The sequence below is a fragment of the Neopelma chrysocephalum genome, unplaced genomic scaffold (genome assembly GCF_003984885.1).
Source record: "Neopelma chrysocephalum unplaced genomic scaffold, ASM398488v2 Primary Assembly neopelma1_361, whole genome shotgun sequence".
Classification (NCBI taxonomy): domain Eukaryota; kingdom Metazoa; phylum Chordata; class Aves; order Passeriformes; family Pipridae; genus Neopelma; species Neopelma chrysocephalum.
The window spans coordinates 1307475-1319110 of record NW_020898025.1 but is presented as its reverse complement, the minus strand read 5'-3'; the positions used below and the strand labels follow the sequence as shown (position 1 = coordinate 1319110).

Genomic DNA, 11636 nt, shown 5'->3' with positions numbered 1-11636 from the left:
CAGTGTCCCAGCGGATGAGCAGAACAGGTTCTGCCTCATTTCTGCCCTGTGTGGGCAGCCCCGAGCCAGCACTGACAAGGAGCAAGTCCCGTCCTGCTCCCAGCCCTGTTCCCCCTCCAGGACTCGTTCCTCGGGTCTGGGAGCTGCAGGAGAGTCTGGTTCTTCCTGGGAGGAGGCTGAGGCAGGAGCATGTGCTGGAGCATCGGCAGAGACCCCCCAGGGGGTTTGGTGGGAGGAGTGGGGCAGCACCTGGGCTCTTACACTGCCACATGTCCCCCTGAACAATGGGGTCACCTGGCCCCATTCCCCTGATGGGGTCTCGGCTCCTGTGCCCTTTGCCCTCCCAGAGCCTTTGATGTGCCACTCAAGCCCTCCCTGGACACGCAGGGATGGACACCAGTTCCCACAGGGATGGACCCACACCTCCCACTGGGACAATCCCAGCTCAACAAGGACAGACCCCAGCTCCCCTGGTGACAGATCCCAACTCCCCCGGGCTGGAGGGGCCCCTCGCTTTCACCCCCTCCAAATTTTTAATTTCAACTCCCCTCCCAACATAGCAGGACCTCGAGGCATTTCCAGCTGTGGCTCCAGCTGGGAATGACACTGTCTCTGGGAAGCCACGAGCATGAAGACCCCCAGTGCTGGGTCTTGCACCCCCTTTCCCCTCCCCTGCCTGGGAAACATCAGGGACGGCAGGGTGAGGATGAGGAGGGATCCACAGCCCCCGGCAGCTTCCAGAGCTCCCCGTGTGCAGCTGCCAAAGTGCAACGTGAGATTGCTCCTCGGGGAGCCCTTTGATGCCCCATCCCCCCCCAGAACGGGTGACCCCCGGGCCCCCTCCCCTCCGGCAGCTGAGGCAAAGTGATCCCACATCAAAGGCGGCTCCAGGGCTGTGGCATTCCTGGATCCCCGCGGGGAGGGAGGTCGGGGACCCCCAGCCCTGCTCCCCACCGTGGTGCCGGGGGGATTGGTCATGCTCAGCCACTGTGGCCGAGGGCAGAGGGGCAGGAGCAGAGGGGTCACTCGGGGATGATGGCTGAGGCCACGTGGCAGCTGGGATGGATCCTGACATTCTGCCTCACAGCATTCCTCGCTCCCCGGGGCTGGGGTGGCCACTGGGGGCTCGGAGAGGAAAATGAGGGAAGCAGGGCTTGCACACCAGCCTGGGCAGAGAGCTGGGAGCAACCCGGGCATCTGAGCGGCACTATCTGGGAACAACAACCCAGCTGCTTCCGTATAATCCCCACATCCCACGACCTGAACCACGCGGCTCAGCTCCCACACATCCCACGCCAGATTCCCTGCAGCTCCCAGGCAGCAGGAGTGGGTTAGGAAAATCCTGCCAGGCTGGAGAGGCGAGGAGGGACCCCTGCGGCCCTGAGGGGTTTGGCATCCTCACCTCATCCTCCAGCGACAGATGTGTGTGGGATAAACCCCTCGGAGCTGCCACCCTGCAGGAGCTGAGGTTTGGCTGGAGGGGCTGAGCCGGAGGATCCAGGTGGTGTTCCATAAGATGGATGCACTGTGAAATCCCTCAGCCTCGGACACGACCCAATTTTAAGGCTGATCTGCTCCCCACACACACAGCTCCAGCCTCTGGATATCAGATGGAACACAAAATCAGTGGCTGCAGCCACAGTCAGCAGGCACAGCTTCCCTCGCTCCCAGTTCAGGCAGCACATCCTGCTGGGAGAGGGGAAAAGGAGTCCAGCTCTTCCCATTCCACTCTGCTTCCGGCAGCCCCGGGGCCAGGACAGGCATCCCCTCCCCCTGGGAGCATGGAGGGCTCCAGACTGGAAAGGGAAAGGAGCTGGGAATGCAGCACCTCCCGGAAAATAAGATGGGAGAGACAAAAGGGAAACTGTTCACAGCTAAAGGAAAACCTTGGAAAATGAATCTCACATCCCAGAACACTTGGCTTCCCCTGCCCAGGCTTGAGACCTGGCACCAAACCCCACAAACCCTTCCTGCACTGCAGGGATGGGGATCCTTCTGCCTCCCAAACCTCCTTCCCAACAGCAGGGCTGTGAGTTTTCCCTGGAGGAGGGAAATGGGCAAGTTCATAAAGTAAAAGGTTTATGAGCTCCAGGATCCAGCTCCTGTGGGCAGGAGAGAGGCCAGGGGTCAGCAGGGCAGGGGGGATCCCAACCCCGCTGCGGGCTGGGAGGAGGGAAGAGCCTCGACAAGAAGAAATGCAGCACTTGGAGACGTCCACAGAAATCAGTTTATTTCCCTGCCATCGGGATTATGAAACCACAGAAGCAGAGTTTAAATATTTACAAAGAAATCTAGCGCCCCGCAGAGATGAAGGGAACAAAGGATGTGAGGGACGGGGGCTCGCCCTCGCCATTCCAAACTGCGCTCGGGTTAAAAAGCATCGGGAGCAAACGAGAGGGGATTTCACAGTGGGGTTTTGGGAGTCCCAGGAGCGGGGCTGCCAGACACCCCCAAGTCTCAGCTTTGGCAATTCTTGCAGAGCTCATGGATAAAACAGGGGCGGGGGCCGGGCCCAGGGGGCTCGAGGTTATTGCTGCTGCGTAGGACGGGTCAGCTCCAGCCCCGGGGCCGGTCACTCCAAGGAATCACACTTGAAATAAACACAGAGGGAAAGGATTCCTCTCTCCCATCCCCCCCCGGGGCACGCTGGCCTGTGGCTACCGGGTGGAAAGGCAGGGGAGCTCCAGAACACACCATCCTTTCATCCTAAGGTTCTCTCTGATCGGGATCTTGGCTTTCTGAGTAGCCCCAGGCCCAGCACCCTCCATCCCATGCTCCCCACACAGGAGGGAAAGGACTGTATGGAGCAGATACCAGCATGCTGGAGCTCCAGGGAGATGGGGAAGGGTGCCAAGGTCGGCACCCACCCCAGGAAAGCCAGCACAGGGCGAGAGAGAGACCACGAGGGAGAAGGGAGAGGCTTAGGGGGCGATTTAAAGGTGACTGAGGAAAAGGAAACACAGACACGAGCCCAAGAGGAGGCTCCAACCCTCCCATATGGCTGGAGGAATCAGGGAGGTGGGAGAGGGCAGGGAGGCACATGGGGAGGGGTCTGAGAGCCAGGGGGGTGACAGTGACTGGGCTCCCCAGTCAGAGACTGCAGGGAGTCCAGGAAAGCTTCCCTGCTGGCCACAGGCACTCCTTGAGCTTGAAATCCATCAGGCAGCAGGGTAACGAGCTGGTTTTCCGACTGGAAAAGCTCTTCTCCTCCCTCTGCAGTCAGCAGGGATCTGCTCAACTGCACATGAGCCTTCAGCCAGGCTTGTTTTTTAAGAACCCACCTGGCTCAGGGCCCTCCAAAACCAGCACCCGCAGGGCAGAGCCTCAGCAGACACGGAGCTGGACGTGGAAGGGGTGCTGGGTCACACCCAAACTGCCTTCCTGCCTGGCACTCAGGAGTCACCTCACCCCCTACGGCCCATCCTGCCCCTCCCAGGGCTCAACAGGGCCCTCAGCCCCCCACCACTGCCTGCCTCACACCAAACCCAGCCCTGCAAAGCTGCACCCCAGGTGTGCCCTCCAAAGCACACTGAAGGTGCTGAGCCATCCCTGAAACACCGCCCAGGGAGAAAAGCCAGTGTCCCAGTTTGCTGCTGCAAAGCCCAGCCAGAGGATGGGCATCTCCCAGTCCCTTCACCTCCTCTTCTCATCTCTGGTGGCCCCTCTAAGCTCAGGTGCTGCTCTCACAGAGGCCTCCAAACCCCACGCTCAGCCCTCTGCCCCAGAAACACGTCCCTGCCGCCGCCTGGGAGACACAAAGGACAGGGATCAAAGGAAAACAAGAGGCTTGTGAGGAGTGCAAGGACAGATTTAGCTATTCAGAGCACAGGGAGAAGCAGGGAAGCGCTATTTTCTCTGGCACAAGCTGAAAGGGCCTGAGCAGCTGATTCCCAACGCTGCACCAGGCTCCTGAAGGGGTGCAGACTGCCATGAGCCATTCCCAAGCCAGCCCATCGACTTTCCTGCCTTTCCAGGCTCACCAGCAGGACCAGGGGAGCTGGCTCTGCCACAGAGCGTCCCTCAGGAGTGTCCCACCTCAACACCCTCCTGCCACTGCCAGGGAGGGAGACAGTGAGTGCCGGGGCACCCAATCCCCCCAGGAAGAACCCCACACCTCCACTTGGAATGTGTGCTACTGGAGAGACGTGCAACAGGGAAAACAACTCCTAACTGGAGACTCAGGGAATCTGAGGGAGCATCTGGTGGAATCTGCCAAGAGGATGAAAGCAGGTGATCAGAGAGAACCTTACAGGGTGGATGTGCTTGTGCTCCTGGAGGAGGCAAGGTTTGCCTTGTGGCTTTTCTTGGCACTGAAAGCAAAGGGGCCCAACCCTTCCCTTTCTTGATCCCATTCCCACCTCCCCAGCTGCAGGCAGGGAGAGAGCAGGAGCTTCCAGACCCCTGACACTGGGAGACACCATCGACAGAACAAAAACAGGAGGAAAAGAAGGCAGTTCCAGGAAACAAAGATGAGCTGTTACAATGGAGTGGGGTCACCACCTTCCCTGGAGTAGGCTCCCAGAGTCCTACGTCTCCATCCTGCTGGATCAGTCACAGTTTCTTCCTTCGTGTGCTCAGGGATTGGGGGGTTCAGAGCTGCCATCACCGCAGGTGCAGGGTGAGAACAACGGTCACAATCACCCCCAGGAACAGGACAAAGGGCAGCCAGGTCTTCACAAACCCCCCTATGCTGCAAGAGGGAGACAGGGGGAAGGTTTAGACGTGGGAAGCCAGCAGAGACAAAAGGATGGGGGGATAACTGGAGCAATCAGAGGGAGACAGACGCCTTTCTGACTCTGTCATCCACTGCTGGCACTGCCACACATCCCATCATGCTGGAGATACACTGTAAAAATCGGGACTAAGTCAGGTCCACAACAAAAATATCACAAAAACAGGGCTGGAATCTCCTCCCAGCTTAAATTAAGTCAGAGACTAACACATTTAATACCTGCACAGACAGGAATGGTGACAGACCACAAAAAATGAAACCTCATTACCACAGACATTGCTGTTCTGAGTGCTGGTGGATTTAACCAAGACAGCAGGAACTACACTGGTCCAAAAGCTGGTAAAGAAGCTTTTCCAGAACAGGGAAGAACCCACAGAAGTGGAGCTTTATGCAGGGCAGCCCCTGCAGAATCTCTTTTTCAGGCACAATGAGCTGGAATGGAGATTCACTGCCCTTTCCTTAAGGAAAGCTCGGGCTTTCCCTCTCCACCCCAGTTGGAAGCTCCACAGCTGCTGGAAATCCAACTAGTTTTTATGTAAACAAGATTCAAGAGAGGGAAGAGAAATCAGTAATCCTTGGAGACAAGCCATCCTGTGACCTTATGTTCTGACCTAACCCAGCCAGAAGACAACACAGAGTGAGATTTGCTTTAGCTAGCATTTCCCAAATTCCAGGCGCTCCAAATTAGCAGCCAGAAACAGTATTTTGGGAGCAGCATCTAGTGCAAACCAGCAAACACTCCTGAATCTAAGAACAAGGCAGTGATGGTGCCACCCACCAGCAACACACCCACGGGCTGGGGGGGGAAGATGTTTCTCCCTTTTCCACAGGACAAATGGATGCTTTGGAGGGCTCAGGAGAATGAAAGAGCTGAGTCCAGACTGTCCCTCGGCTCACCTGACGTATTTCCCGTACAGGAGTGTGAAGAAGCAGAGTTTCACCATGTTCCAGGAGGTGCTGTTATCATATCTCATCAAGTTTAAGGCCAGGGCCACGTGGGAATGGCAGTTATCACAGCAAAGGTTGTGCTGGAACAGGAAAAAAAAAGGGATTAGACATCCTGTTCCTGAGGCTTCCCAGTCCTGGTGCACCCTCCAAACTGCTGGGGAGATATAAAATCACAGAATTCCAGAATGGTTTGGGTTGGAAAGGACCTTAAAGATTATCCAGTTCCACCCCCTGCCATGGACAGGTACACCCTCCACCAGACCAGGCTGTTCCCAGCCCTGTCCAACCTGTCCTGGAACACTTCCAGGGATGGGGTATCCCCAGGATCTCTCCAAACTCCAGGGAGATATTCCCCCCCCAGACTGGAGCCGTACCATGCGGTGCTTGTACTCCTCCGAGGCATCGTGCACGGCCGTGTCCCAGGCGTTGGGACCAGTGGCATAGACTTTGTTGGGATCCAGCTTCCAGTACCTGGAAGGATGAGAACAGATCCCACTGCATCATTCTGCTGCTGCACCTTCACCACTTCCTGCTCTTCTGAGATCACAGAACCTCCAGAGTTGGGAGGGACCCGCGAGGATCGTCGACTCCAACTCCTGGCCCTGCACAGGCTTGAAGGACTTGGAGAAATCCACTGCCTCTGGAATCCACAGAGCCCAGCTCTTCAAATAAGCAGAGGGCAGCAGAAATGGCTGCTCAGCACCCACAGCACCCCAGAGAGAGAAATCACAGACCTCAGGGGCACAGAACACCCTGAACTGCTTTCACGTCCTGTGGTACAGAACCTCCCGGCCATTCAGGACACAAACCTGACCTGACAGATCCACAAACCCCAGGCACCTCTTCTCCTCCCCCCAGAATCATTAACAGGACTCAGTGACGACAGTTCATTAGCACAGCCAGGCACTGTTTACTCAGAGCACTTGTTAACATCATCTTAAAACGCTTTAGCCTTTTTCTTTTTCTTTTTTTAAACAAAGGCTCCACACAGCTCTGGTTATTAATGCCATGACGTTGCTGTCACGCTTCTAAGAAGATTTAATTTAACGTGGTTTCCTGAAAAGCAGAGCCACAGTGGCCATCAATGTGAATTAGGGCAGCTGAACACCAGGAGAAGCAATATCACAGCTCGTCTGTCCCCATGAATTAAAGGACACCAGCAGGTCAGTTGGTCAGTTTAATAAAAACGAACAGCACTTACTTCACTGGTTTCCCAAATGCCATGTTGTCTTCCTAGAAAAAAAAAAAAAAAGAGGAAAACTGTCTCAGGAGGATATAACCCCGTGCAATATTCATGGCATGGATCGTGCTGGAAGGTCTCACAGCCCGGGATGGCTGAGTGATAAAACTGCCAGGCTGCCTCAGCAGTCCCCAGACACCAATCCCGTGTGTGCCTGGTTTAGATTCCCATTGTTTTCATATTCCTGATCTGAGCATGAGCGTATTTCTACTCCAGAAATATTCCCTACACAGGGAATACAGGGAATAAGTGCCTTGTTCCCCTCTGTTTTTTGGTTGTTTTTTTTACTGTTAATATTTTGTTAACTCAAAGTTGCAAATGTCCCAGTCTATTCAGAGTACTAATCATCCCAAATTAAAACTCACTTTGCTTCCAAAACCCACTGGACCACAAGCAGCTTTCAGGACTGGCACATACAGCACAACAGTTAACAGCCATGTTACTTCTGTTATTCAGAATTAGATTGCTGGAAGAGAATTTAGGTCCAAAACTCCTAATTTAGAGCCTGGAATACAAGATTTTTTTCCCCTTCTGCTCAGCAAAAGAGGCATCTATCACAGCTCCACTGGAGCTGCCCACGGAGCAACAATCCATGACCTTTAAAAACACTTAAAGCTGTTATTTTGCACAACTTTGGAGCTGCAAGAGGCAGGGATGGCTCAAAAGTCACCGAGGAAGGAGAGGAGCAGAGGGAGCAGGGATTCTCCTTCTGCACCCAGATCCAGGATCTACTTACGGAGACAAAGTACGGCCCCGCGAAGTCCCGGATGACTCCAGTGGATGTGCAGATCCCCATGTGGCCAATGATCGGGAAGAGCCACCTGCCAAGGCAACAAGGGGTCCATCAGGTGGGATATTTGCCCCTGATCACACCGAGGGCTGGGAACTGCTGCAGTGGGAATGGCTGCAGTGGGAATGGCTGGAGTGGGAATGGCTGGAGTGGGAATGGCTGGAGTGGCTGCAGCCAAGGGCACAGCACAGGCTGGGCAGGCACAGATAACCTGGGAGACACGGCTGGGAGAAGGAAAGGGGGGAGCCAAAGCCAGGCAAAGGCTGGTAAAGACCAGGAAAACAAGGGAAAACGCACAGGGAATGCCCAGAACTCCGTTGGCAGCAGGTCTAGAGGAGAGCTCCAGACACACACCCCAGACGGAAGGGTGAGCCCCGGTCTCCCAGACAAACCCATTTGTGGAGCCAAGGAAAAAGATTAGATCCTGGAGAAACTGCCTCGGGATAAACCGGACTTTCCACTCCACTGAAAATCAGGTCACCCTGCCCATCTTCCCACCGCCCTGCAGCTTTCCACAGCAACCTGGATTTAAGCTGTCTGGGTAGAAAACAGAGTTCCTGGCTTTAGGAAGATCATTCCCTCCTCTAAACAATCCCATTGTTTCAAAGACCTTCTCCCTGATGGGTATTTACAGCCCCAGGGAGCAGCAGACCTTTATCCCAACCTCCTTTCCATCATTATCACTTAGAATTAAATACTCCAGGCCACATTCCAGCCTTCTCCCACATTCTCCAGCACCCTCAGGTTTGGTGATCTCCCTCTCACTCCTCTCTCCCTGAGGGACTGAGTGCAGGGATTAATATTCCAGAAGAGACCACAGCAACGGATTCACAAGCCACAGCTTCACCAGAGATCCTAAAAAACCCACCAGAGATCCCAAAATAAAGTGGGACTGAGGCCTTTGGAGGAAAGTCAAGCCACACAAGCCAACAAAAGGGGCTGAGGATATAAATAGCACATAGTTTTTGGATACTGTGGATAACAGCTGTGGATAACAACCCTGTGATGTGGGGAAAGGGCTCTGGAAGTCCAAAGTGTGGCTGGATTCAACACTGTCACCTTCCCAGGTACGGACACTTCCTCTTTGTAACTCTCCTCTCAGCAAAATGCTTGATTATCCTTTCCATGAAGAAATTTTCCCTCATATCCAACCTAAACCTCCCCTGGCACAACTTGAGGGTGTTTCCTCTCATCCTGTCCCTTATTCCCTGGGGGCAGAGCCCAACCTCCACCTGGCTCCACCCTCCTGTCAGGGAGTTGCAGAGGGAGAAGGGCCCCCCCGAGCCTCCTTTTCTCCAGGATGAGCCCCCCAGAGCTGCTCCTTATCAGACTCATGCTCCAGATGCCACAGTCCACCAGGGAATGCTCCCACAAACACGGGTGCCCAGTGGCTCTGGCAGCAGGACAACCCTCTTCGTGAGCCCCAGCAGGGGTTAAGGAGGTCAAAAAGCTTTGGAAAATCCTCCAGGAAAAGACTGAGGTGAGAAATTTAAGCAATCAAAAAAGGAAAGAGATAAACGGGACAGCAAGAGGGAAGGTGCAGCTTTTCCTGGGCGAGGAGAGCTCCGGACCATTCCCGATCCTGGCACACACCACACCACATCTTCTACCTGACTTTGAGCTCTGGCTCAGTAAACATCACCTGATGGGAACCCGAGGGGAAGAGGAAGGCAGGAAAACAAGCCTCGGTGTGCCCAGACAACCCCCACAGCCACATCCACAGCTTTTCACGTTCCCACGACCAGAGGAAAACTCAGAAGTTCTCCCTGGAGCCTGCTCACACTTGGCTGGAGAGCCTGGGAAGGCAAACCCAGCCCTAACTCATCAAAAGCAAAGCACCCGAGACTCTCCTCGGGGGCACGGGGTGGTCTCAGATCCCCGCGGGCAAACTTTTGCTCCAAAAAAAAGCCTTCCCACGTTCCCCTGGATCCCGCTCCTGCAGGGACAAGCCCGCTCACCACAGAGCCTTCCCTACACACGCCCTGGCTGCGGGGAGGGGGAAAACAAGGAGCCCTTCCCAGGGACAGGGGCCCGAGGCTGCCGAGGACCCCGGGAGGGGCAAGAAGGGGCAAAAAAGGGCGAGGGAAAGCCCTGGGGGAGGCGAGGGGGGACCCGGGAAGGGACATGGGGGGGACCCGAGAGGGGGAAACCCAGGAGAGGTAAGGGGGGGTCCAGAAGGGCGAGGGGGTCCCGAGAGAAGCGAAGTGGGGAACCCGGGAAGGGCGAGAGGCCCCAGGAGAGACGAATGGGGGATCCCGGGAAAGGCCGGGGGGGAACCGGGAAGGGGCAAGGAGGAGACGGGAAGGGCGATGGGGGACCCGGGAGGGGCGAGGGGGAACCAGGAAGAGATCGAGGGAGGAGGTCTGGGAAGGGCGAATGGACACACGGGAGGGGCGAAAGAGGGTCCGAGAAGGGCTCTGGGGCCCAGGGAGAAGCGAGGCCGGGGGACCCCCGAGGGGCGCGGGATGGGCGAGGGGACCGCGGTGTCCCCCCCCCCCTCCGGGCCCCGGCGCTCACGTCAGGACGGGGATCGGGGTCCACACCACGCAGTGGGGGAAGCGGCCGCGCTCGGCGTCCGGGGCGGCCCCGCCGCCGCCGCCGCCGCTGAACTGCTTCATGCCGGGCTCCGCCGCCGCCATGCCCGGGGCGCGCGCCCGCATCGCGTCACTTCCCGCGGGCCGCGCGCGCTGCCGGGAAACCGCCGGGACAGCGGGATAACGGGTTAACGGGGGACACGGGATAGCGGGACACGGGATAGCGGGATAACGGGATAACGGGGGACACGGGATAACGGGACACGGGATAGCGGGATAACGGGGGACACGGGATAGAGGGATAACGGGATAACGAGGGACACAGGAACGGGACACGGGATAGCGGGGGACACGGGAGCGGGACACGGGATAGAGGGATAACGGGGGACACGGGGACGGGACACGGGATAGCGGGATAACGAGGGACACGGGAACGGGACACGGGATAGAGGGATAACGGAATAATGGAGGACACGGGATAGAGGGATAATGGGGACACGGGAACGGGACATGGGATAGCGGGGGACACGGGATAGAGGGATAACGGGGTACACGGGAACGGGACACGGGATAGAGGGATAACGGGATAATGATGGACATGGAATAACGGGACATGGGATACGGGATATGAGACAAGGGACACACATGGGACACGGGTTACGGGACACGGGATAACAGGATAACAGGACATGGGAACGGGAGACACCCCAAACCCCAAACGTCAGCAACACCGACGTCGGGCTGGAACCCCCACTCCGATCCTGGACCCCAGCCCCAGGACCGGACCCTAAACCCGGGCTTGGACCCCCGCTACGGGACCAACACCCCCAGCCCTGGTAGTGGACCCTCATCCTGGTCCTGGACCCCCCTCTCGTGGCACAGCACCCCCAGCCCTGGTCCTGGACCCCTGTCCCATTCCTGGACCCCAAATCCGGGCTGGGCCTCCCTTTCTGGCCCAGCAGCCCCAGCCCCAGGTTTGGACCCCTGCTCTGGCCCCAGCCCCCTGCCAGAAGGGAGCGAGGTTTGTGTCCCTGCCCTGGGACAGCCCCTCCCGGCAGGTCCCTTCACCCCTCACACCCACCTTGTGTGGATCCAGCGACCGCCTCCCTGTCGCCCTTCCCGGGGCAGGATCTGGAAGAGCCCCCCCCAGGTGAAACCCCCTCAGGGAAGCGCAGGAGCAGGAATGACCATCACACGGAGATCCCCGGGAGAGGGGAGGAGGGGGAGGTACCTCCCGGGGAGCAACAGCATTTACAGAGGGAGAATCGGGTTAGAAAAATAACAATTGCTTTATTAGGAAGTTTAATCCAAACTACACGAGGAAGCTGAAGAAATGTGTTTATTCCGGATTTCCACCCACCACAACACACTTGGAACACAGAGCGAGACCCA

At 56.9% G+C, this 11636-nt stretch overlaps 1 protein-coding gene across 1 annotated transcript; it reads right to left on the bottom strand.

The window, feature by feature from the left end:
* Positions 1-2204: 2204 nt before the first annotated feature.
* Positions 2205-10349, bottom strand: TMEM222 (transmembrane protein 222). Its single transcript, XM_027706009.1, has 6 exons — positions 10228-10349; positions 7657-7741; positions 6882-6913; positions 6055-6151; positions 5630-5760; positions 2205-4690 (listed from the first exon to the last, which is right to left on the bottom strand). Exons 1-6 carry the CDS (start codon positions 10347-10349, stop codon positions 4603-4605), a joined length of 555 nt encoding a protein of 184 aa, XP_027561810.1. The 3' UTR covers positions 2205-4602.
* Positions 10350-11636: the final 1287 nt, after the last annotated feature.

What these genes read in the sequence shown, in the direction of transcription:
- TMEM222 (XM_027706009.1), bottom strand. Translation starts at nt 10,349, where the DNA reads ATGGCGGCGGCGGAGCCCGGCATGAAGCAGTTCAGCGGCGGCGGCGGC. An exon ending in CGGGGCCGTACTTTGTCTCC is followed by an intron (nt 6,914 to 7,656) that starts GTAAGTAGATCC and finishes TTTTTTTTCTAG; the next exon opens with GAAGACAACATGGCATTTGG. An exon ending in CTGTACGGGAAATACGTCAG is followed by an intron (nt 4,691 to 5,629) that starts GTGAGCCGAGGG and finishes TCCCTCTTGCAG; the next exon opens with CATAGGGGGGTTTGTGAAGA.